The following is a 27,436-nucleotide window of genomic DNA, read 5'->3' on the forward strand; positions in this document are numbered from 1 at the left end:
CGCGGGGGGGGGAGGTAGGGCGGGCTCGGTGGCGGGGGGGGCCGGGTGAGCGGCGGTGGCAGCATCCCCTCGGGCAGCCCTGTCGGGGTTGGGGAGGGGGATGGGGGGTGACTACGGGTCCGGGAGGGCTGCATCCCTCCCGCTTTGGGAGGGGATGCCCGTCCGAGTGGAGGGGATCGCTGTCCGCGCTCCTGCAAGAGCATCTTCTTTTCCCGAGGCTGATCCGCTTGCCCAGGGGAGAGAGGGGTGCTGGGGGCCCGTCGGGGAGCACCGGAGGGTCGCTGGTGCCCGGGGTGTCGTGGGGGTCACCGTCTCCAGCGGTAGCCGTCGTAGGCACGGCGAGCCCAGGCCAGGAGCTGGACCTGAGGATCCCGCCGGCGGTGTAAGCTCCATCCTCTTTGCTTCCCTATAAGGCCACGAATGCCACTTCTGAAATGAATTTGGGGCACCACTTCTCCTCTGCTTGCCGGAGAAGTTGGAGGATATTCCAAGATTGAGGTTTCTTGCATGTTAATGTGTACCGCTGGCGCTGGCTGGCGTGTCCGGCTGGCTCCCTTATTTGTTCATTGTTATTTTCAAAAGAGATAAGATCTGGGAAGATGGTCCTGTTCTGCTCTTCCTCACCCCCCAGCCCCTGCAAAAAAGGAAAGTATATGGAAATTGATAAGTGGACTTTCACCATGTAATTATAAATATGAGCATTTCTCAATCATTTTTCAACCTAACTGCACTTGGCAAACATTGCCATCTGTTCCAGTACCTGTATTAAGTCTTTCAGATGTACGTGTTAGCTTCATAACCTCTCAAAAATACACAGCAAAATAGTGGCTGGACCAGTTAGAACTACTGGGTCTCCATCTCTTACCGTTGTGACTTTATCCAGAGCTTCGGTGGTGCCTCGGGTGGTGCTAGTCCCAGTTTAAAGAACTGGGCATATCTTTGAGTGTGAATGACGATGCCTTCTCCAAGTTGTATGTATATGTCTATGTTTGTGTGGTGTGTTGCTGGTTTACCCACTAAACCCTGCACTTCACACTCATTTTATCGCTGCTGCCATTATTGCTTACTTGAATCCTGTTAAATGATTACAAATTAGGTTTCAGGTATCATGTGTATCTATCAGAGGCCTCTCATCCATAAAGAATACACTGTATGAATTTGCTTGTTGAACTTCTAGCACTCTTCTTAGAGCTCTCCTGTTCGCACACATTAATTCTCTCCCATTAGTCGATTCCCACGTTGCTGTGGTTGGAAGTTGTTGCAGTATATGACCAGTGTGGCTTCATACTGCTGGGGGGATGCTTGTTCACATCCCATTTCTGTTTGCTGGGTAAAAGGACCAGACCAAGTATCAGAGAATTTCAGAGGAAAATTTTTGAGTTGATTATTAATCCCGTCGTAGTAGTTTGTTGATTAATGTTGATCTGGCCACTCTGTGGAACTTGTGCTAGAACACAAATGGGTAAATTTCAAATAGACTAACTCTGACAGCAGTAGTATTTAGTGAATTATGTTGAACTAAAAGTTTGTTTGTTTAAGTAAATGTGTTAATTGTTGCATTAAAGGCAGCTATTTTCAACAGTTTTTGGCTTGTAGATTCATAAATTGTTTTTACTGAAGGTACGGTCCCTTTGGTAGTTTAACTCACCTGTACTGTTATTCATAATGCATTTGAACTTGCATTTTGTGGCAACCTTTTGCATACCGTTTAGAAATGGTCCACAGATCTCCAATGGCTTAGTGGAGGTGAAAAACAACAATGCCATGTAAAACACATAATTAGTATAATGGAATTATTACTGTTGCACCGATAGACCTTTCCAAAGGAAATACAGCTCTGAAAGGTCCAGTTCTCTTCTTACTTTCACCACAGTCAGTCAGGAATAGCTCTATGCAGTCTATGGTCTTAAAATAACGAACAACTGGTAATAAAACTAAGAAGTTGGATGTCTACTATTTATTTTTTCCATTTAGTATTCCTTACGAAGTGTGTCTAATAAAAACAAAATTATTTTATGTAGGGGAAGGAGAAGATGTACCATTTTTAATCAGAATCCTAGAGCTTATAAGGAAAGTAAAACTCAGTATTTTACCAAAAGACATGAATACTGTGTAAATACAAATTAATTTTGTGTCTTGCACAGCATGACTACATCTTAAGTGCTAAAGTTATGACTGTTCTACAGTCACTAATGTCAAAGCTAGAGGTACATAACATATAATTAACCTGTAACACTCTCTGTCGTATTATATGACTAAGGATAATATTGTAGCATACTTCACAGAATACATTAAATGTGTTATGCTAGTCCCCATTTTCTTACTCTGGTAAAATTTCTATTGTAGCCTAACTCAATTTTTCCTAAGCAGACGTATATGTAATGATAGCTCAGCTAATGATATTATCTTCTGTGGCATGGCTAGAATGACATCAGAGGAGCTATCAGCCCTATGGTCTGCGAGATCTAAACTAATAGACGTGATCTAGAATAACATTTCTGTCTGTGATGCAGTACTCCAGAACACCAATATAACTCACAGAGTTTAAATTTTCCTTCCAGAGCATCAGACACTGGCAAAAGGCTCCTCAGTTGAGAAATGGCAACTTCTGTTATCCGAGTAAACTGATGTATACACATCCTTCTTAAATCACCTCACTATTTTACCTGTTAACTATGGATTATATTTATTTTTTAAATTTCCCATTATCCATAGGAAGTTTTATTACCAAATTGCTATTTTTGTGATTTTTTTGTTATCTTGCTTTACGTATACTTCTTTCACGTTATTTCCTGGTGTTTTAGAAGCTCCAAAATAGCTCTTCTTTTGTGGTCTTTTAAAAATATGCCCTTAAACATTAATTTACTTTTTTTCTGAGTTAAGGCATTTCCCTTCATTCTAGTATTGCTTCAGTAACAATTTTTAACTGCCTCCTCCTTTCTGTATCAATTGTAGTAGCAATGACAGAACCTTAAATTATGGTACTCAGTGGAGGCTGGCAGTCTAGCCTTAATTTAAATATACAGAGAAGCTGTTAGTCTGTGGAGAGCTTCAAATACAGTTATGAGGAAGGAGAACTTTCACACCAAGTTTAAACAGATTTTTTTTAACTTCAAATTTGGTGGAATGCCCAGGAAACCATCCTGCCATTCTATTTAAAATCCAACTAATTTTTAAAATTTATGTTTGATCAGGTCAAGTCTATGTGCAGAACTCCACCTGATGAGTTGAAGAAGTAATCAATTTGAAGTAAATTGATATAATTTTGTCCTCGGTTACACTGGGATATAAATAGAATAAATTCATTGATGTTAGGACTTGGTTCCATGTTGCTGTCTTTTGGAGCAAATCAGAAAGTAGCCTACAATAGAAAACTCTTTTGTAATCTTAGCTCTTGCATGCATGTATGTGTAATTTTGAGGTTTCTATTTGCTTTTTTGTAACAATTTGAAGTATTTGCAATATTGTAGGAAAGTAAAATGTTTCATAATCTGCTCTAAAGTCAGATACTGGCATTTTTTGTATCCATGTTTTTATTCATGTAAGTGGTTGCCTCTCATCCTTCTTTATGTTTTTCTGAAGTTTTTGTCTTCCACATTCACTCATGATGCATTTCTCAGCACAGAGGAATATCGTCTGTGGCTACCAATTTCTTTCAACCATCTTTTACATTTGTCCTGCATTTACTGAAATCCTGCAGGGTCACCAGTTACAAGCTGCTGTTGTTTTGAAAGTGCAAAACCCCCTCTCAGTGAATGGAAGATACTTTGGGATACATTCTTGTCCTTCTTCATTTGTGACTGTTGCAATGCCATGGGGGGGTTTTGAGGGATCACAGCTCCACTACTCTAGACAGAATGTTTTTTCTTCTGTAATCGCTTGGGCTCAGACCAATGTATGGCTGAATGGGTCTCGTTTATTCCGCAGGCTGTATTCTTCCTTCTCCTGCAGCTCTAAAATGCCAAGATGCACCCATGGTCCTACTATGTAGATGGTGTGAGCAGAGGGGTCGTTCAGGACAATTCAGTAATGCCTATTTTTTGTGGATGCAGCTTCCTGGCTAGCCCTCTGTCTGTTGCTGAGGTTAGGCAGGGTTTGGAAAACAAAACCAACATGAACCTATCGAGGTTTGTAGGGTCAAGCACTGCCTTTTTTTAGGCCAAGCTGATATAGTGGGAAAAAATGGACAAGCTTTGAAATATGTGAGGCTTTTCTCAAGTCATATATCTAAACCATCATGGCTACAAGAGCACTAAGCCTTGCTGCTATGGAACAGCTATGCACTGTTTGTGAATCAATAGTAAACAAGATTCTTTGGCTGAACTTCTGGCAGGAGAAACTTGAGAAGCTATAAAATAATGTGTCGCTCACTAAACATGGAAGAGTTAGACAAATATGTCAGTGAAGTAACAGGGTTGAGGGTGAATGGATTGGACTTTAAAAACAAACATGTCTGTACAAACTGAGATGTTATTAGGTTCCTTGGCAAATAAAATCTATGTATAAGGAGTGTTCAGGCTCCCTAATGAAGAAAACCTTATGAGTTTTTACATAGAGATACTTATGGGCCACCTAACTGAAGTGATGTTCATTTGCAAGCTCAGAAGTCTTCCGGGAAGAAAACTGCTTTGTAAACTGGAAATACTTTCAGATCTATATTCAGGTACTTTAGTGGTACTCAAGTGAATTTGGACCAAACTCTTGTTTCATTTTTACTAGTGAAAATGAGAAATAATACCGCTGAAATCAATAGAATCCCATCAATGCAAGTGAGGATAACCTGGTTCTTTGTGCTTATAAAAACAATAGAAAGCAAACTATTTGTTTGTTTATTATATGTATTTATTTATTATAAATAGTAAAAATGATATCTTTAAAAGCAAATTTGTTTTTACCACACTTAGTTCTCAGTGGTTTTGTGTGAGGTGCATTTCAAAATGCTGCAGTGATTTTTCAGCAGTGGTACCCTCTCTAATATTCAAAGGAAACAAGTGCTGCCAGGTGTGAATGCTAGTGGCACATCTCTGTTCTCAAACACAGGTTCATAGCTGTATAGCTCTACGCGAAGCCCAAGTTGATGGGTCTGAGAGACAGCTCTTGTGCCCAGAGTGCGAATGTATGTGTACCGTAATGCACTGAACACACGTATGGGACTGAACATGGGTATGGCATTGAAGTGTGCCTGGTGATTGACTGGAACTTGAGCATCTCCACCGGGAAATGTAGTGGTACTGTAGGTACACAGTTCTCACTCAGCTAAGGTTTCGGTTTGTGTATTAAACACTTTTTACCTTTGGTATACTTCCTGCAAGGAAGGCATAAGTTTTTCAAATGAGGATCCAAAGCGCTGAGACCTCAGCTCAGACTCAGAAAAGGCTTGGCAAAGGCCTCACAAAGGACCATGAACCTTTTTGGAAAAACTGAGTTTGTTTGCAGTGAGTTTAGGTTGAGAAAATGAGAAAGTTGTGGTTCTGGTGCAGAACAGGCACAGCACAAGAATAGTTTCTTCTAGGAAAAAAAAAATCCTGCTAGCTATAGCAACAGAGCTAGGCTTTTCAAAACATATGTTGTCTGAGGTGTTGCTGATGCCTAGTCTCTGTCTAGATGCGCAGGGTGGTGCCCTGAGGTATATAGCTGAGCTGACTCTGGTGATCCAGCCTTGGTAGCAGAAAACATCTCCTCCATCAGCTGAGATTGAGCTTGCATGCAGTGCTGCAATGCCAACCTTCCACCTGGACACAATTAATTTGGAGGGTTTGTATGTAGTACTGCGTGGACGTGCCTATAAAGCCAAAAAGTCTCAGAAAGCTGCCTGGTAGAATAAAGTTTTAAAGTGAGGACCTGAGCTTATTTTGCATAGAGGTACTTCCTCCAGCTTAATTAAGAGCTTCTGCTGATACATATAACTGTACTGAGGTTTTGCTGACTATGGAAGCAATACCAACAAAATTGTGTACAGTCTTATCCAAGTCTAGTCTACATTGTTGCTGGGAAAAGGAGGGATAGTCAAGTCATAGGAATTGGGAGTGATATTATGTTCAAGAGTTAGCTGTTTTCTGCCATCCAAGCCATCCATTCAGGTAGACAGTGCCGGAAGGCCTTGCAGGACTGTTTCTTCCTCTCTGCATTTAAAATAAGGATGCAGGAAGCATAGTCTTACACATCAGAGTGAGACGAAAGATATTTGCTATTTATGGGTATTTTTCAGCAGCAAAAATAAAGTTTTTCAAGAATTTAAGTGCTGTGGCTGAAAAAAACCCAACCTACCTCCAAACCCATAATATCTTTTGGATTGACAACTAGTTTCTTCAGAGTGAGCTCGGATAACCTCTTCCAGCTAAGTACTGAGAGGAAGAGAAAAAGGAGAAGTGAAAGGTTTTCTAATGTCTACCCTAGCATGTGTAATTAATAGAAAGGATAATTTGCTGGTTACTCAGCTGAATGATATACCAGCAGTAGCAAAATGGCATTAATAACTTGGGAGGAACAGGAAAGAGTTTGTACTTGAGTGAACGTTCCTCTCCCAGCAAGAAGCATCTGAGTCACCAAAAAAAAATCAATCACTGAGATCAGGCAGCCAGGTGGTAGCTTATGTCTTTTTTCTTTTTTGTTAAACAGCAAGATGAATTAAGGCGTTGTTGATCTCTTTAGATGTCTGGGGCTTTGGATGGATTGTGTCCCAATGTTTATATTAGTTCTGTCTAGTTGTTTTATAAAACTTCGTTTATCTGGCAGGAAGAGCAGAGCAGCATTTTACACATGTAGTGCCAAGTCTACAACTGAATCAAACGACAAAATAAACAGGCATTCAGGAGTAACTCCGGGGTTAGTTGTGGCGACTTTGTAGCAGATGAAACCACCAGAGGACTGAGCAAAGTGAAGTATATAAAATTCAGAAAGATGAATTTTATCCTATGTTGCTTTCATCCTGAGTGACTGCACCTGAGCACTGGTCCACAGCAGCATCATTTTCACCCACTGAGAATTGGGCCCAGATCTAAGCATAATAGACTTAAGGGATAATATAGATAATCATTAAGGATAAACTAGACAATCATGAGAAACCTGTTCTCTGACAATAGAAAATTCCTGTCACTATTTCTGCGTTGTTTAGGACAGAAAGGCAGAAAAATGCTTACTGTACTATCGGTTGGTTTAGGGGATTATGCCATTATCTTGTAAACATGCACTTTTTTTTTTTTTATTCTAGGTGCCACAGGGACTACTAAAGATGTGTAAGTACTTACTCTACTCTTTCAAATATGTAACCCTGGACTTATCTTCAGTCTTACAAGCCTTATACTAGATTTAGTCATACATGATTCATCTAGCGCCTAACATATAATCAACACCACCAGCTGTTTATTGTCTTTAGTGACAGCTTCCATCTCCACAAAACAACTTCATGTCTTGTTTACTTCTCTACAGATTCCTTGCCTTATTATTTCTCTAACAGAAATGTCTTTTCTTTGCTTCTGTTGAGAGAGTTGTCTGCCAGAGGTGGTCATGTTACTTCAGACTACTCTTCCCCATCACATACCAGTACACCTTTTTCCAAAGGCCATGACCACATAAATTTCCACCAAGCCCTGTGAGAGATTTAAAGAGACACTTAGGCAAATTTCCCCTCTTTGCAGGAGACACCGTAACCCATCCAGACTTCCTTTTCAAAGTACCCACCTTCTCTAGATGTTCTCTGCACTGAAGATAGTATCTATATGCTCCTCTTTCTCTCCCTTATCTTTGACGCTGTGTAGCAGAGGGCAGCCCTACCCATCCTGTTTTTCTCTAAATGTGGAAGGTCTGAACCTCTATTGTCCTGTTGCCTCTTGCCAACTTCTGGTTTTCAGAAAAGCAGCAGCAAAAGATCAGCTTTTGTCAGCTCATTTTTCATTTGCTGATTCAGAAATGTGCAGGAACAGCTTTATTTAGCCATAAATTTGTTTTCCTGTCAAAGGAAATATTAAAGAAGTCCTCCCGAGGTCTTGCCTTCTTCTATTTCATATAATTGGTGTTTGCCACTGGAGTTTGAGACTGAGGGACCTGGGAAAGATTTTCATGTTATGCAATAGGAACATTCTTCAGTTTTATTTACTTCATTTAGAATAACTACTCTAATTAGAAGGAGGAATCCTGGTGTAGAAATGAGGGCTGTCAAGGCAGATAAACAAGTGGAGAGAAGAGCTTAACAACAGGCTTGTCCCTGCTATTACAGAGCATGGCTGAGTTCTAACGACAGGTCTCATTTGGCAGATGAACACTTGTCACAGATACTCTTGAGATCTGTGTTACCCGTGTAGTCTGTTTTCTGGGTTTGCAGTGTCAGACAATAAAAAAATTACAGAAGGCAAGCTTATGAGGAACCTCTTCTTGATACAGTCTGCAGCATTCATGCCCTCATTACTTATATATATACAAACCCACTGTTTTTAATTTATATTAAAGCTTTTTTTGTTGTTCAATTTAGATAACTTAAGTGACTGACTTAGAACTGCATCTCTGTCTTTGCTCTTTGGTAGTTTTAAATTTCAAATTGCAAGCACTGTTAAATTATGAATTTAGTAGGCATGTTTCTGTGCTTAAAGGTATCGGTATATGTAGAACTGCATTTATGTGTGTGTAAGCATTTGTTTGGCCAGGCTTTAGGAGTTTAACTAGGAGCATCCTGCTTATTAGTGTTAGATCATCTGTCATGTTTCAAAAAAGTATCAGGATAACTTAGAAAAAACTAATTACTAGTGCAGACTTCAACAAAGTGAAAAGGTCAATCCTGGAACCATTACTCATTGAGGTAAGTATAGTGGAACCAGCCAAACAACCTGTGTGAGTAATAGCATGGTTGAGCCTTCTTGTCAGACATTAGAAACACAGATCTGTTAACGAGGACTGGCAATGGTGACCTGAAAAGTCCTAAATCAATTATCCTAATATTTAACAGCAGATTTTTACGAAGGAAGTAAAATACCAGAAAACCTATTTTAGTTTCATGGAAATGAACAAAGCAGATTTATATTAACAAACATTATGTATCCACGCAAGCTTTTATTTTACACCTTTTCACTTTTATCAGCTAAAGATTAAAGAAATTCTCTTTAAAAACCCCACGTTTCTTTTGCTGTCAAATTTCAGTCATATTGATTCTGGTCCAGAAAGGCATTTAGGTGTGTCCTTACTTACAGCATACTTTTTGATACAGAAACAGGTTATTCCAACTCGAGATTTCTCATTTCTTGACTGCGGCTCATTGCCAAGGCACCAGCATCTCCTGGAGTGAGCAGTCGGGTGGAAGGAGGGAGGACTGGATCCCGCTCTGAGCCTTCCCGGATGACTGCAGGGAAGCTACTTTACCCTCTGGGCATTGAGTTTCTCCACCAGTAAGATAGGGATGATGATATGATCTTCCTACACAAAGTGCTGTGAGCTGAGGGCCGTGCGGCGACAAGAAGGACGTATGGTCTGGGAACGTGATCTCTCCCTGTGTACTCCAACCCTCAAATCAACGGTGGATCTGTCGGCCAGCTTCAGCCAACGCTCCTGCCCCACTAATAGAGAGAAGTACGTCACAGCTAACTGGAAAACTTAGATATAGGAGGGGTAAAGTGTATGTTAGAAAATAATGCAACACCAGTGATATTCAGAATGTGGCAAAGTTCAGAGGAAGATTAGTAACAGTAGGAAGGAGAGGACACAGCAGTTCAAGCCTGTTTCAAAATATTGAGAAGAAATCCATCAAATACAAATGACAGGCCCTTGTTCCCAAGAAACGCTGAGAAACTGAGGAGATGTAGTCTGTCACTTGGCAAAGTTTAGTGAATCATTTCTGGTGGGACTACTGAGCATGGCTAGAAAGAGTCTGTATAATGCTCAGCACGAACAGAGTCATAAAAGCTGAAGTAAGAAAAATGCGGATGGAATGAATTAATGTGAATGCCTGTCATTTGATATTTAAAATATTATGTGAAAAATGGCAGATTCTTTTACCATCAAATGGACATAGAACTGATGGATGTAAAAGCTGACAGCTGAACCAAGTATATTTTTCAAACTTAGGAGGGTGACAGGAAGCCTCTTGGGATAGACAAATCTTTACCAAAAGAAACATTTATTCTAGCTGAAAATAGAATGCCATTATGTGGATTTGCTGTTAAATCTGCCTACCGGCTACAGGACTCCACCTACACTACCTGCTGAAAAATGTGCTCTCAGTTCTTCTGCAGTAGATGTCAACAACATCTGAGGGAAGATGCAGCGACATGGCAGCAGAACAGTACAAAGCATACAGGACTGCTAAGTTCCTTTTGCTGTCTATTCCTGGTGCAGAAAAACTTATCCTAACGTGCTAGTCCTGGAGGACTCTGTAAATGGAGATATATAAAGATATTTTTTATGCTAGGTTCTTCCTTCATCCCTGACATAAGAAGAAGCTAGAGACACATAGGAGGTAGAGAGGGAGAGAGGCAGGATGTGCTGGACTCCTGTATCCCCATACCCTGTCTGTGAGTCTGGGAGATGTGGCAGTGGGACCCGTGCCAAAATCAAAGGAGCTTCTTTCCATTCCCATTTCCACGCGGTCGGTCGAGTGTTGCTGTTGTAGCTCTGCTCCCCGGAGCCACCCGTGTTCACCCAGCGTGGGCGCAGGAGCAGCACCTGCTGCAGTGCCTTAGCTGGCACCTGGACATTTGAACATCTGAAATTAGTGGGCACCTTTCAAAATGGGGTCTTAAGCTACAGTGTGTGTGAAGGCAAGAGGTGTGTGAATATGCGTAGCGCATAAACTGGAGCAACACTCCTTCCCATGCTGCTTAGAAAGGAGTCCCCAGAAAAGGATGGAAAATGGCTTCTTCCTTAAGTGTCATCACCAGAATTTTTTCTTTCTTATCCCTCTCACGCTTCCATATTCCTTCTGTCTCTGCTCACCTCCTCTTTCCTAGCAGGACTACAACAGATTGCACCCAGTCATCACCCAGCCCAAGAGCTAGGGCCTGTACAATCCCAGATTATATTTGCTGTTGCGCATTTAAGGGAAAAGGTATTGCAAAATTAGACTTTGATTTGTAGATATTCAGAGGAAAGGAAGAAAGCAAATGTTTAGAAAAAAACTAGACTGCTTAATCATACACCGGGATAATTTGTTTTGGTGAGAGAATGACAGTAATGGTCCAATGATGCCCCATTACAAAACATTTCTAGAACAGAAGAAAATAGCCCTGTTGCCTAGTAGAGTCTTTTTTTTAAAACATTGACATTAATTCCTGTTGGACAATATTGATTATTATTCTTACAACTCCATTTTAGAGGCTTTGAGCTGTGCATGAAGTTGCCAGTGCTTTTAAAGGATTCTTTTCTCTGGATAATGGTTAATCTGGATTATAGAAAATGTTTCCAGTTGTATGAGAAAATCAATCCTGTGACACATTCGGTTGGTTCAACAGAGATGATTGTTTGTGATCTTTTGGCACCCCAAGTCCCTCTTTTTTTTCTGAAATACAGGCCTCATTTCTAGCCACTGATTTCCACTTTCTTCAGCTGGAATTGGCCCACACTAGGACAGAGCAGCTTCACAGTCCTCAAGGAAAGTTGTCTCTACATTTTTCCGGCTGTATGCATGAGGACTGCAAGGTGGCTTAGGCTACGTGGGGTCAGAGGAGATGGGAAATGTCTTCTGAAATGGCACTAGCTCCTCCAGGGAGGAGTGGCAGGAGGGCCAGAGAATGAGGAGTTTATTGCTTAGTCTCTCTTCAGTGGTAAGACGTAGGCAAAGACAGCGGACGAGGAGGCTCACCCCACTCAGTGCTATGCCCTGCATGAATATAATTTAGGAAAACCGCAGCATACTTAAATTTACCTCAAACTTCTACTATTAAAAGGACCTGTGTGCCCTTACTCACTGTGGTGACTCAGAAGGGATAGTTGGTAATGTTCTGCCAATTAGAAAGAAGATAAGTGTAAGATAATTTCCAACTTGTAGCAGTATTTTTAAGGCATTTGCTACCCTCCCAGGAGAGTGTTACTGAGGTTTAAGGGGTGTTTTCTTGCACTTAAGGCTGCACCTTGCTACGAGCTCTCTGCACTTCAGGCCAAAATCCCATTGACTTCAGGGGTTAGTAATGGCATACAGCCCTGATGATTAAACAGTAGGCACATCTACCATTTAGAATAAATAAATGACAGTAAGAAATGTCATATATTATTGTTCAAGATCATAGTTCAGAAATGCCTATCAAGGCTATGGTATGCATTTAGCCCTAACGCTGGGTAAAGGCCAGCTCTCAGTTTCATTGCCTGGGGAGCAGATCAGAAATTCATGGATCAGCTCCTGATGGGGAGTATCTTTGCATTGCCCCCATAGTCCAGGCAATTGGTCCTTCGATGGGAATATTCAGGTGAGGATATCTGGGTGAACAGCCCGTGCATAAGCGTTTCCACAGCAGAGCCCTCCTTGGGTCGTGGTGCTCCCTTCGCTGTTTGCAGCCTTCCCCGGGCACTGCTATGGCCGAATCTCATGGCTCCCTGAGGTGCAGGACTCCTTCTCGGGCAGTTGTCACAGTTGGCCCCAGCTGTAGGGAAGGAGTGAAGGATGTCTGTGGATTTAACAGAACTCAAATTATCTTGCCTCTATTTTTATTGCTAGGTTGGTAGGTTGGAGACCAAGCTAAGGTGCAGCTGCTGCCCCGATCCATATACAGCCATGCAAGCAGAGCTCAAAGTCCAAATATTTAATCAAAGGTGGGTGAGTGATTTGTGTGAAGACTGATGCTGGGGCACAGACTGAGACTGCAGCACAGGCACTATACCCTCAGGAAGTAAGAATAAAATTTTTCTCTCTTCCATATTACATTTGCCTTCGCACCAGTGCTGATTACCCCCTGCTCCAGTTCAGCTACACCGGACAGTATTTCAGTGGGGGGATTCAAACCTCAGTGACTCCCTATCGATCTACAGACTGACCTTTGATTTTACCCTAAAGGTAAAAGAGAAGTAATTGCCCATTTATAAAGGATTAGTAACAGTTATTTGGTTTGCAAACAACTCTGACTTTGGGAATTGCAGTACCTCATTTTACGGAGAGGGTCTGTGACATCTTTTGGCACAGCTGCTGGGAAAGTTTATCTTTCTTCATCCTCATTCCCGTGCCAGCATGGACACCCAGTCCCTTCCAGTCCTCTTTTTGCGGAATGGCAGCCCAGACTCGTTCCTGTTATGTGTGGAGCCTTTATGTTCCTGTTATGCGTGGAGCAGTGTGGGGACTCACTCAGGAATTTACCTGTTTCAGCTCCCAAATCTACTTTCAGCCATCACTGGTGGGGGTCATGAAAAGTAAGCTTCATCTATTCTCAATCCTTTTCTTTCTTCTATACATTAGATTGGAAAATTGTCGCTTTTTTTGTGCCTGTGTGAGTACTTTACTGAATTGTGGATGACCTGAATTAAACTGGGATCAGTAATAATTCCCTTCTTCCCTTGCTCCTGAATCTACCCAGATGGTCATGGAGTATCTGAAAGAAACAATCTGCTAATGTGCTTTGTATCTTTTGATGTTACAGAGCAGAAGAATCCGTATCAGATGATGACAAAAGGAGGTAGGTGCTCTACCGGGGCTGGCTTTATTTGCAATAGGCTGCAGCGAATTCTGCCGCCAGATGTACATCCTTCCTTCCCTCCTCCTAAGTCCCACCAATAGCACCAAAGCAGAGAAAAAGAAAAAAGAAAAGAAGGGAGGAAATCTCACACAGAGCCCAATATTGATGAGTCCCCCCCACCCCATTAGTGAGTTGGGGAGGGGGGAACTTCATGGCAAGAAGAGCACATTATCTCACAGCTGTAGGTGATGGGCTCGATAAGGGCCAGTGACCTCTGCCTTCATATCAGCCCCGCCACAGAAGATGGCATTAGCACTTGTGGGAGATCTCCGCTGGGCTGGGAATCAAAGGAAGTATGACTCTATCATCAAACAAATCCCAAATTGACTCAGAGCCCTGGGGGCTGGAGGAGGTATGAGTGATTTGGCACCTAATGGGGCAGAGCAGCGTAATGGGGGTCTGCAAGCAGCTCCAGGCACAGCAGAGGCTCTTGAGGACCCAGATTTTCACCTCCCTGCATCAGTCCCTGCTTTTCACGCAGGCCTCGGAGCCAGAAGGTATGCTCTGCAACGCCATGAAGAGGAGAGGTTTGGCCTATGAAAGTAACCAACACCCTCATGCTCCTTCCTACTAACAGTTTTCTCCAAGTGTGGCCCTAAGCAGGGGGATGCAGGTCCTATTTATTAACGAGGAGAGGTCAAAGTGCTGTTTAATTGGTGTGTGTTGTTTGAAGTGAGGTGCTTTGGTGGTCGTAGTGTCAAGCCTTACTGTCAGATTGGCTCTGTCCTCAGCTGGATATATTCAGTGTCTAGAAGAAGCTGGGCAGTTGGGGTTTATTGTCACAAGACAGTTGGGATTTAATGAAAAATATTAGGAATTTGAGTGAAAAATAGCTCCTTTCGCAGGCTTGGGTCCCACTTAAGAGTAGCAGCTAGCCTGATTTTTTTTTTTTGCCTGGCACCATATTAGCAAGAACGTGGCACTTAATAGGCAGTTTTCCCATAGCCATGGGAGAGGAGGGCTCCTCTGCAGATGTTCGTGCAGAGGTGCCCTCCTCTCTCACCATCCGTGGTCTTTGTAATGCTGCTGCGTGACGTCAACATTATAGGGAGAAGTGTGACAGTTAAGCTCTGATGTCTCTTTAATTGTTTCTTTAAATCAGGAACTATGGTGGCGTGTATGTTGGCCTGCCATCGGATGCGGCTGCCATGGTTTCCAGTCAGACGAAAGCTACACCGAAAGGTATTGGAAGGTTGCGTTTTGCATTTCTCCTGCTTCCTCGGTTTAATTTTATCTATTAGGATGTATTTCCTTTAAAAATCAATTATTATTTCAGACAGACTGGCTAGCCTTGGAGCCTCTTAAGGCAATGGGGCTATTTATAATCGTTAAAGTGATTGTTCCCATTTATTTAAATTTTAACACACTTTTGCAGAAGGATCCTAGAGCAGATGCTGACAATGTGGTACATTGTCTTCTGAACAGCTTCTCCACGCTCTGAGTGCTCTGTGAATTCAAAGAAAACAAAACCCTGTTAGGACTAAGAGGCTGTGATAGATGCACTTGCAGAGCCTCCGCGCTATTTTTGGTTTTGAAGGTGTTTACTTGCATTGTGGTGAATTCCAGTAATAACAGTTAGTAGGTGCTTGCTTTCAGGTTTATTTCTGTTCTCATATGAAACCCAATGGAAACTGTTTCTTTTCCATGTGATATTTTCGAACAGTGGGAAAAAGCATTAGCTTTATAGGTACTTAATAGACAAGTCATAAACATACAGTTATGAAATCATGTAATATTGTTTAGATTTAATACAACAAAATGCTACTGTCATATACGTACAGCACAGAGTTTAGTCACTGGCTGGTGCTTCCAAAATTCACTGCAAAACAAAAAAATGAAGAAAAATAACATTATTAACCAAAATAATAGTAACTGGTTTTGGAAGAGTAGTACCTTTCTTGCATGGTTTTTTTTAAATGGTGTTCTAAATTAGTGATATGTCACAGTGTTTTAACCATCTCTATCTTTTTTTTTCTCATTAAGATTAGAAGGAAATAAACACATCAAGATGCAAACAGCTGGAGGTACAGTATGTCTTAATTAAAGTTATATGCTTGACATGTATTTGAACAGAAACAAGGTGGCAGTGCTCCCTGTGCTGCTCTCAGGTAGTCTGGGAATCGCCCAGTTACTTCTCCAGCTGCAGTGTAACTCTTGTAAAGGCTGGGCCAGGGGCCAGTTCTCAGTGGTGCAGATATAATTTAGAAAGTGGGTAAAGTCACCTTCTCGGTGAGAAGTGAGAAGCAAGGAAACTCCGTATTACTCCATTTAGGAATGAATAAAAATCAAATGTCCTTGTATTCACCTTCAACCACACCACAGCTAATCCTGCAGTGGTACTGAGACCTCCCATGAGAGGTGAGGTGCATCAGCAGTGCATAGACCAGCATCTGTAGAGACAAAGCTTTTCCCAGGAAGGAGTAGTTTGCAGTTAGAAAACATCTTCTCCATTTTGGGGAGGATCTTGAGGACCAAAGTGAGGCACCCACTAAGTAACGTACTGGAGCTTTCCTCTTGCTATGGGAGAACCTGGGGGGGGCTTTGTTCTCCACCAGCCAGAATAGGGTAGTGAAGATTTATAGGCTCTATTCCTGACTTAAGAGTTTCAATTAACTAACTAAAATAAAGTCCTTTACGAGTTCACAACTGAAGAAAAATAAAACAAGCTAAATTTCCATTCAGAATTTGAACTAAATAAACATTGCTAAATTTTGGAAGGGGACTGTTTTGATGTCTAGCTAGTGGGGAGGGGGAAATTATAAAGCTGCCAACAATTGCCGTAGGAAGCAGAACCCTTTCCTAATTTAGGTGAAGAGCCAGAAACAGTTATGGCTGGTCCCAGTGCTGGAGGCAGGCCTAGTAAAACAGAACAGACATACACTGATTATCTTTAATCATGTGAATGGTTAAAGCTCCATGGACGTTGCTAGGAGCACTGTCATACAGGGAGACCTTCAGTTGGTCATCTAATTTCATTATACTAATTTCAGTAACCCAGCTGAGACGTGTAAGCTAGGAACACTGTCACCCTTGACCTGGGCAAGACTGAAGCACCTTCTTGAGGTTGCAGCTTTCCATCTGTAGTTGATGAACAGAGCCTGGGTTAATTGGGTCTGTGTCTAGGTGCTTTAGTTAAATGCCTGTGGTTGGGTAGAATCAATCACTTGACATTTTTGGCTATTCAGAATAGTTGAAAGTGCACTTTGTTTTCACTGGTGCAAGATCAGGGCTTGGCTGCTGACACGCTAAAAAAGACTTACACAGATAAGCACCTTTAAATCTGCAAAGGGTCCTCTGAGCTCCACGAGTTTATGTGCCTGTGTGTCTGCAGGTCATAGGCTACAAATCTCTCAGCTTCTAACGATGACCTAGTTCTCTGGTTTATGTATAGAGTGTTACTGTATTGCTTTACCAATGTTGTTTTACCACTCCAGCTAAATCTGTTTGTTCCTTTCTTTTTTTGAACAGTCTTCTACTAAGACCAGTTGCCAGTGCTTTAGAGAGAGCTGTCTTTGTGGTGAAGATTTTTATATTTACGTAGCCTTCCGGAGAGCAAGAGAGATCAGAGCACCAAAAAATCTAAACTGTTGCAAGTTCCAACTACGGGTAAAGCTTGAAGTACAGTGTTGAATGAGTTTCCTATGGCAGTTGCATTATGGAAACCTCCTGCTGTTCTCCAGTGAAAAATGAAATTAATGAACTCATGGTGGATGTTTCTGCACAAGAGCTAACTTTGATGATCTGCAACTTATTTCTCTGTGGCCATATTGCAGATTTCATCAGCTATCAGCTACGCTTCATATATTTTCTCCAACAATTTTTGATAGATTTTATATAGAGAACCATTACTACTGTCCACTTGATAGTTCCTATGGTAGGTTCCTATAAATTAATTGTTAATTTACTTCAGAGTAATATATTTGACAGGTTTGCATCCTTTTGGTAATATTGCAAATTTTAATATTTTTGCTGTGAAAACTTAAGAATAGGGTGAAATAAGCGTAAGACCATTGGGTTCTTTATAATTACTACTGTCACTTTTATACAGTGAGACAAATATTAGTGTTTAATTTTCACCTTTAGGAAGACATTGCTCAAGTAAATTTATTTAAATAAGAACAATGTACTTCATCGTAATATTTATGTGTCTGTTTTTATTTTCTTCAGCTTTATCTCTTTTATAAAGCATTACATGGAGAAAAATACTAATGAACCAAACTATTATGTTATGTCTTCCATTCTGTGTAATATTATAATGACATTTCCTTGTGTAAGGGTGAAGTGATAGTATTTTCAGAGATAGTGGGACTAAACTCCAGTGCTACATCCTCCTGAACTGTAGAGGATTTTTGATCACTATTAGAGTTTTGTATCCCTGATTCATCTCTAAGCATCTCTAGGATGGAAAATTATAACAGAATGAGTGTTATTATTACTTTAGCAAATTGTTGTATTAAATAACGGATGGGAGGTTTTAAAATAATTAAGTTTATAACAACTGTAGGTTTCCCAAAGAACATAAAACAGATTGTACGTTTCCATATGGCTGAACACGTATTTAAATTATTAAAGCCTTTTGCATAATTCTTCAGTCAAACTTATTTTAATAGGACAAAGTATGCCATACACTTAAAAAAAAGCCCAAACCCAAAAAAACCCAGCCCACACCACATTAATGTATCACCGTAGATTAATGACCACTTTTAAAACTAAAAGAGAAAAGTAAAGCAGAAAATTTGGACATGAAGAAGTAAAACACTGTGAACCATGAAATTCCTGCCCATTTCACCGATATCTATTAAGACCAATGAACAACCACTGACTATGATTTCCAGTAACTTGCAGCTCTGGCTGTGGTGGTAGTTTGTTTGGTGTGAGGCCCATAAAAAGAAGTATTTAAAAATATTCCTTGCTTGTCCTCTTTTAAGTATTTGTGACATTATTTACTGCTATTCTGTAGAAATCTGCTACTTGGGTTACCAATGATTTCAGGCTTCCAGCTCTCAAAGACAAAAACACATCTCATGGTTGACCCCTTCAACCTAGAACCAAGATGAAATAAGCCTGAAGATTAAGAGGTGGTGTTAAAATATCTCAGTATGAATGAATGTCTGTAGATGACATCTGCAGAGTCTTGTTCTTGCAAGCCAAGCTGATGAGAACTCCAATAGCACTGGGTAATAAACATGCAGGTTTGCTTCCCACCTGCTTACCTTACCATAAGTGTATAGTTTCCACATTACATGTTCCACAAATGGTCTAAATGGTTTGCACAGCACAAGTTTATTTATCACAAAGCAATTAGGCCCATGTCTGACCTGATCATGATTGTCTTTCCCAAAGCAGAAAAAACACCAGGCATCCTAGGATACATCGTAGTTCAGCTAGTGCTCGAAAAGCCAACAACAGATGCCAGTAATCTCCCCAGTTATTTGTCCACTTCTATCCCTCAACTGCTGGGAAGAACCATCAAAAAGGTGGACAGGGCTAAATTTGAACACCACTTGTTCTGCTACTGACATCTGAACCCCCATGTGTAGGCTGAGGGAAGAAAGAGGTAATCTTTAACGAAAAGCTCCTAGCAGTTGGTCGTGGGACAGTTGAAAGGGTACTTTTTCTTGTTTTATGTCATTGCTTAATTTTTCCTGTGCAGAGCTGCAGAGAAGTGTGGAGCACTTTGCAGAATTGGCCTCTTAATGATTCATCCTCTGAATGTGTGGGAGGTATGGTGGTTTCTTAATATTTTTGTTCCTCTGCATCTTTTAATCTCAAAAGCTTACTGTTCAACTGACGAATGTTTCAGTATCATGGACTGGAGCCTCTGCAATAGATATACATTCATTTATGCCATGCAGGCCTGTACCCATCAGACTGAAGAGATAGGGCCATGCCCTTGTCTTAGATTTGCAGATTCTTGTCTTTTGTTTTCCCAAAGACCCACAGATCTAGAAACTGTGTGACAGGACACTGTATTCCGTCTTGGCCAAATTCCACTTAGGGAACTGATTTTCTGCTCATCAAAATTCCTCTATGCTGAGCAGCATTTCTTAAGCCTTTGTTAATAAAAGCACAGGACATTTAATGGAGAAATGAGTATATCTGCTCTTTCAAAACATACAATCTATGGATATTCCTCTTAGGAGCAAGCACACAAAAGAAACCCTATATGCCAGCTGCCAGCTGTGCATTTGATGGCATCCTTGGAGGATATTCAAGCACTCAAATGATGGTTCAATGTAAGAATTGAGAACAGAACACAAGGAGCCATTGAATGGCAGAGTTATTATTAAGGAATATACTTTGGTTTTGTCAAAACATTTGGAATTACCATTTGTAAAGATGAAACATTTAAATGTTGGGGCTGTAATACCATTTCCTTGGCAGTTGTCACTCTTTCTCCAGCCAGAGCTGAGGAGCTAGTGAAAATAGTTTAGCAATGACAGTGGATTCAGGCTTTATAATCTCAGACTCTCCGATTTGACATTCTTTGACAGTCCAGAAATACTGTGCTTGAATTCACATAACTCAGACATTTGAATCTTGAAAAATTCTGCAGTATCAAAGCATAGGGTTGAAACTACAGTTTGTGCTTAGCTGGGAAACAATCCAAATATCTTGTTGGATTACAAATTTTGGTCTGGTGGTACAAACTATTTCACCTCGAAGGCAGCTGCTCCTTTGAATTACACTGATGAGACAGTGCATTTATTTTGCTTTCTTCTTAATGCAGAACCTGGAGCTTAGTTGTAAGGACTCAACTTCTCAGTAGCTGGGTATTCCAGATGGAGGTACTCCCCATCTGGTGTGTGCCATCCACATCACAGTGTAGTTCAGAGGATGTGACATAGCTTTAAACCTCTGTTTCACTCAAGGGTTAAGTCTGTCACTAAAAGGGTTGCAGAAGACCTGGTAAAGTCCATTGTAAGCTCAGTTAGGACTTTATTCACTAGAAGTGAAATCCTCTCATAGCAAAGAGCCCCCCACAAGGCTGAAGATGCAGAAAAACGTAAAGGTGAAATTTTTCTCTAATGAACACAAAGGCAAAGTACTGATTTACTTGATTTCATCCTGCATGTCTAGCAGAGGAGACTCTGCTGTATTGGACTATGGTTGAAATGGCATCACTAGCGTATTGTTCCCTGTCACCCACACAAGTCTAGTGAGTCTCAATAATCATGCTTCCCAAGCAGTCGGTGAGTCACTGCTGATCTGTTTTCTGCAAAGTAGACCTCTGTTTGGTTCCCATGGTGATCAGAAGTGACAATTATTACAGACTGCTACTACGGTTCCTCAGTTGCGTGTACCCACAAAAAGAAGCTCTTACCTGGTTATAGTTCCTTGGAGTTTTGCAGTACATCATCATCGCTTCCTATTGCAGCATTTTGAACACTTCAGGTGAATTGGCTTTGTGGAGAACATGCTGGAGGAGGGTGTTTTGTGGAGTATTTTTGTTTTGCAATGTATTTAGAAAAAGACTAAGAAAATAACGGCTCTGTAAACTTTCCATAGAGCAATGGTGTGCCAGTATCGCAGGAAATCTTTTGAGGCTGGGCTAAATGATTCAACCCTTGTTTTAACAAAACACGTGCACAGAACTTAGATTTATCATAATAGGAGTGATTTCATTTTACACGATCTGACAGTTTTTACTGTAACCCTAGGTTTGTCAAACAAAGCAGTATTTCCCAGACAGCAGAAACCTGCTTGTGGGTGCTTAGATCAGCTGTCACCCATGTTGTGGGAACTTCTGTGTAGTGGGTACTTATCTGTTCATTATTAAAATACCTATAGCTGAAGATAGGACCCTGCTTGTGAAACAGATCATTCCATGAAGTGCAGTGAAACTCTCGTTAGCTTAACTGTACTGAGAAAAGAATTAGAAAGACACCATAGGATGGAGCCTGGATGAAAGGAACTTTGTGTGCCAGGAAGGAGGAAATACGTAGGAGAATAAGGATTATAATATTATGCAGTAAAGACAGATGCAAAAGGAGGTTAGGAACTGAAAATGACGTAAAAAAGGAAACAGTTTAATTAGTATCTGCTCCATTTCTCTGTGATTCTAATCTCTCGAAAGTAGAGCAAGAAGTAGACCACTGCCAAATAGTTTTAAGCCTGAAGAGAAATGGGGATTGGCTTATCGGTTCATTCCAACCCTCAGATGTCTGAGATTGCAAACCTTTTGGGAAACAGCTTATCTCATTTTTATTTGCTTAATGCCCAGTGTAATGAGCTCATGAACCTTATATGTCCTTTTGGGTGTTACCAGGATATATAAATATCCTGCCTTCTCTTTCAAAATTGTGGTGGTGTTCCTTTTGTTTCTGTCTCTCTATGCAGACTGAACCTTCTAATTACTTTGGAAGTTTGCATCACACTTGAAAAACAATTTAGCAGACTGAGAAAATACACAAGATGTAGAAATCATTAACAGGCATAGTACAAGGAAAGATTATAGAACATGTGACAAGGAAGCAATAGCTTAATCTGAAAAACAGAGTAGAGTTAGAACCAAAGCTTTGGTTTACTTATGCCATCTATTTTACATTTCTCATAAGTAATGGATCACTGTGCAAGTGATTAGTTTGGATCACAGCACCCTTATCAGTGCTCTGGGAATTAGCAGTCCACTTACAGAGTTTTGTTTATGGTCTTTGATTCCTATGTTATAGCAGATGGCAGTAATGTGAAATACTAAACTCCACCCTTAGCCTTCATTGCCCATTTTTTATGTTGGCCAAATCTCAGTGTTGTCTGCAGGATGGCTTCAGCTCCATAAAAGCTGAGCTCACTGGATCCTTACTGTGAGGCTATGATTCAGAGCGACATGTTAATTGGAGGCAGGTCATATTCAATAGCTGTTCTGTGGGGGGATACCAGACTGCAGGAAAATGTAAGACTGTTTATTGGAGTTAGAGATGTATTCAAACTTTGGAGAGAGTCCACATTGCATGACTACCAAACTCTACTTGACAGAACACAAACATAGCACTACATGCATAATTAAATAAAATCAGGGAGGTAATGCACACCTTTCAGCTTATATCTGTTATCATATTTATGGTTACATATTACTGGACACTGACCTTAACTTTCAGTTGTGAATATTTTCCCACAGCTAAGTTTGCATTCCCCAAATGATATTGCTGTAAGGAAAAAACTTGGAAGCATTCCCACTACCTGGTTTGTCCATAGGAGCTTTACATGCTTTTGGGAAATCAGCCAACAGATTTTCTTTAAAATTAAAAGATTTAATTAGATCTTAATGTATAAATAGTATAAACTTGAGCAAACTCCAAGTATCTGGTTATTATAACAATGTACTTCACCTCTGAAGCCTCACAAGAAACCAGTTGCCTACTTCTTTTTCCTCTTCCAAATCGTGGGTTACTTTAATAAATAAATGATTAAATTCTTTTACTGTTCTATCAAAGGAACTGCTTTGGATCATCAGATAAAAACAAACCATTTTTTGGCAGGGAATTAATCTGTAATAAGGAAACAGTGCCAGCCAGGGGAGATGGAGCTTCTATAAATGCCAAATTCTTTTTAATAGAATGAATAATGGTTGGAAAACTTACACAGCACTGTTAAAGAGTCTTTGTTCAAGACATCATTGCTTGTATAAGCATTGCTTCTTGAGAAACCCAAGATTTCCAGTGAAAAGAATCCTGAAAATCCCTACTTGGAAAATAATTTCTGATTTCTAATAATAATTTGCCAAGAAAAGCATTATATTTTTCCCTTCGAATTTCAAGACGAAGCCAAATTCTCATCTGAACCAGAGGTGAACAACCAACCTCTTCTTGCCTGCAAACAATTGCAGACAATTCTCATTCAGAGCTACAAGAAAAAAGATAAATGGTATTGACTAGCTCTATCATAGTGTCATATATGTTCATATACTTGAAATTAAGCCTGATCTTCTTTAACAAATAGGCTAGATTAGACTAGATTTCATGTTTCATCCTTTCAGGTATTTTCATGAAAACATGATATTATTCCTTCATTTTTTCCTGTTGGCTGAAAAAATCCCTGGCAAAAAAATTTCTGCTATATTTGTTGTAAGAATGTGTAATTCATTATAATTTTCAAAACTTCTTGCACCATTTCCCATTTTTATCTTGACACAACCTCTGGCATAAGACTCTGCCACAGACTAGGTTTTACCCAAAGGGCTAGGCTCACACCTTCGCTCAGGTGAGCACTCCAAGTAGGTGCCACTGGAGAACGTTTTTATCCTGAAGGCTTTGCTACTCAGCTGTTTTTTTCAACTTCAGTTGAAACATGTATAATGTTGCCTGATTGTTCTGTAGGAGGAGCATTTACTGCACATGTGACTATCATCTTGGGATTTGGACTGGCATGGTTTTAGGAGTCTTCCATTCCTCAGTGTAGGGTCTTGAAACCTCATCTTACCTCCTGCATGATATCTCCTTCAGATATGTCTGTGGACAAGCAGCTTTGTGCTACGAAGTTGGAAGGCATAAAATGGTGGGAAAGTGTCTCTGTCGCATTCCAGTTTGACAGTGATGTGCAAAACAAGAGTAAACATTACTGGTAGATTAGTTGGAGAGATGGCTTTGCAACATCGCACAGTCTCTTTGGAGCGGCTTGAAATGATGACAAAAGGAGCAAGATAATAGGGAATCAGGTCCTGTGATTCAATATCATAAATGCCTGTATTAGACTTTACGAATTATAGCAGTATCCCTTGTACTGTCACTGTGGTTGCCACAAAGTAGTTGCAGTCTTGTAATAATTTCACCCGCACACCTCCGTAGATAGCAAGGGAAATTACTTCCAGTTGACAGTGGCTGACCATTTGACCCACAGGTTTTCTTGCCTAGGTCATGGGGTCAGGCTTACGTGCACAGAGTGTAGCTCATCATAATCTGAAAACCCCACTTTGCAACCTCCTGGTTTTGCCCTGTGGCTCTGCCGTGCACCTTCACGGCGTCTACCAGTGTAAATAGTCAAAGTGGTTTGAAGAACCAGCTGGTTGACTGGTGAGGCAGAAGGACACCCCCGTGACGCACTCCCTCTGTTGATCCCGCTGTCTTCTTGGTGCTCTGGGTGAGGCACGGTGGCTTCACACCCACTGAGGGACCAACCACCTATTACCAGTGATCCTCCCCAGGCCGGTTATACCATGCCATACCCAACCCGTGACAGCAGACCAGTACAAACAGCGCTGCTGTGCTGGAGAGGCTGGCCTTGCCTTCGGCTGGCTGAAGTCTTAAATAGCGCTGGGATTTGTTTTTCTGCTTCCCTCACTCTCTTAGCAGCAAAACCCAAGTGGCTGCGCTGAGTTTCCTTTTATGTGCCTCCTGCACAAGCCTTATCTTCAGAACTGTGCTGGTGACAATCAAATTAATCACTGTCCCGTCAGCAGCTGCATGTCAGGCTCTCCCGGCAGCCTCAGAGGGGGTGGGCTGTAGCCTGGGATGTCGGAATAAATCCTTGTCCAAAGTAGGTCAGCAAACTGTGGCTGGCCTCGAGAAACAGCTTTGATCAGAGACAGCAAATTTCTCAATATTGCTGGCAATCATTTTCTTCAAATGTCTTTCATGGGAAAGAATCCTACAGACCCGGATGGCAACGCTAGTTCCCTAAAGCCCTCTGGCAGAATTTAACAGAAAAGATGTTCTGAAGAGAGAGAATCCCAAAGGCTTGTTAAAAACACCCTAAAAATGCATAAGGAATCCTTTGTAAGGAGCCTTGATACACCTCTGCTCCTCTCATTTTTGTAACATTCAATCGATCGCTCCTTAAAAGCTGCCAATGTCTTAAGTTTTTATTTCATATTATCTATACACATAATTTTAGCAGTTAAAAATTTACCTTTTTTTCAAAACACATTTCAAATTTTGAAAAAAGTTACTCTATGTCTATTATCCCGATTTCCAGGAAATTGCCCAAATTAATTAATCAATTACTTCAAAGCTTGTGGTTATTTGTTTTTCACTTTAGGGATTAGTTTTAATAGATGGACTCAAGTGCTGGTATTAAAATGAGGACTTACCTCATTTTACAAAATATTTAGCGACGACAGTGCGAACAGTACTACTTGTCACTTTGCCACTGCCTGTGACAAAGTTATAGTTTATGGACATAACTTAAAAATCAAATTATTTTAAATAACTTTGCTTCTTATGGAGCTTTTAGGTCAAGTCTGAAAGATAATAGAGTCTATAAAAACATTGTCTCTGGGCTAGTTCAGTTTGTCCTCTAAGCCATAAAAATGTCTCTGAGGTTTTTTTCTGTACTGAAATCCATGCTGTTGTCCAGTTTCAAAGTGATTCATTATAGCTGTGTTCTAGCCTCTCTACAGATGCTACTATTATTCTGCAATGAAAAAAGGCACCCAGCCATTTCTGGGTGCTCTGTAAAGTCTTCAAAGCAAGATAGCTTAAAATAAATGTTTGCATCCTGCTATGTTTTTATGACCTCCAATGCACTTTGGGCACTACTAAACTATAAATAACATCAAAAGATTCACTCTCTCATGCTCAAACCCCTAAAATAATCTAGCATTAAAAAATTAAAGAAGCTTCTTGATACATTTGTATGATGACACATTTTTTGACAATGTGATCAAATTTTTTTTTTTCCACAGGATACATGCTAAAATAGACTAACCTAATTAGATATGTATGAAAAAGTGGATTTTCCCTTGAAATTTTGCAAATATTTGTTTATTCATTTTATCATTGGTTTGTCATTGCTTTGGGCCAATTTGTTGCCCAGGAATATGCTTTCCTGTGCAAGTTCGACAATAAAAATGTAATTTTTTTCTCTCTTTCTCTTATTTTTGAAGTACTGAAAGTTGGTTCTTGGTTACCCAAAGATGATCTTATTACCAGGGGTAACATGTGCTAAGGATTGTTTGTTGCCATCTAAAATTTGGAATAAAAATGTCAAGCCTTCAGCTTGATGAATCTCAAATTATTTTGTTTTGCCATTACTGTAATTTACTGGGAACTCAAAAGTTTTCATCCTGCTGCTGAATGGGTTAAAATAAACTTAAAAAGAACAAGCAGGCTGGTACTCTTACTGCTTCCTGAAAACTAGTGTAGGTACATCAGGGGATAAGAGGCATCTGAAGATCTGAAGAAATCCCAGCATCTGCCTTTGGGTGGACAGTCACTCCTCAGGAGCGTGATGTGAAAATGTGAAGGTTTCCTAACCGCCCAGAGGACAAGCCTGTAAAAAATAGTTATTCACTCATTTATTCTCTCTGTGTCTTTTTTGTTGTTATTATTACTTAAAGGTAGCTACCTGTGGAAGAAAGCCAAAAGTACACAACTGCTATTTTTCAGCAGGTTCTGTGTTTGCCTGGTTGGTTTTGATTTTTATTATCTGATTTCAGAGCTAAAAATAGACACGAGGGGCTGGGAATCAGAAACTCCAGCCTTCCTTATGCCACAGGCTTGTTGGTCTTGGCTGAACCACTTAGGTGGAATCCTACAAAAAACAGTTCTTAGCCTTGAATGCTCAAGCAAAGGGCTTTTGTTCTAATGATGTCCCGGTACTCCTTCCCTAGGGAAAGCCTAGAGGAATTTGTAGTGGTAAGCATGTTTCAGAGGCTCTTGGGACCACCGTTGAGGCTGGGTGACGTGGTGAGGAGCCCGCACATCGCCAGCAGGCAGTCTAGCAAGGGGCTGGATCTCCCTCTCTGCCCTCTCCCTCCTTTCTGCCACCTCACAGAAGTTTCTCTGCCCAAGAAGCGCAGCCCCAACGCGTTTTACATTGGCCGGAGAACAAGGATTTATCACCTCTTATGTCTGCAATAA

At 40.7% G+C, this 27,436-nt stretch overlaps 1 protein-coding gene across 1 annotated transcript; it reads left to right on the plus strand.

Moving 5' to 3' along the window:
* The first annotated feature begins 5,114 nt into the window (after positions 1–5,114).
* LOC104831050 (chromosome unknown open reading frame, human C12orf75) lies at positions 5,115–27,436 on the plus strand. Its single transcript, XM_010566368.1, has 5 exons — positions 5,115–5,163; positions 7,211–7,235; positions 13,545–13,580; positions 14,743–14,832; positions 27,187–27,436. Exons 1-5 carry the CDS (start codon positions 5,115–5,117, stop codon positions 27,434–27,436), a joined length of 450 nt encoding a protein of 149 aa, XP_010564670.1.

This window comes from Haliaeetus leucocephalus, unplaced genomic scaffold (genome assembly GCF_000737465.1).
Source record: "Haliaeetus leucocephalus isolate CR32 unplaced genomic scaffold, Haliaeetus_leucocephalus-4.0 Scaffold206, whole genome shotgun sequence".
In the NCBI taxonomy this organism is placed as follows: domain Eukaryota; kingdom Metazoa; phylum Chordata; class Aves; order Accipitriformes; family Accipitridae; genus Haliaeetus; species Haliaeetus leucocephalus.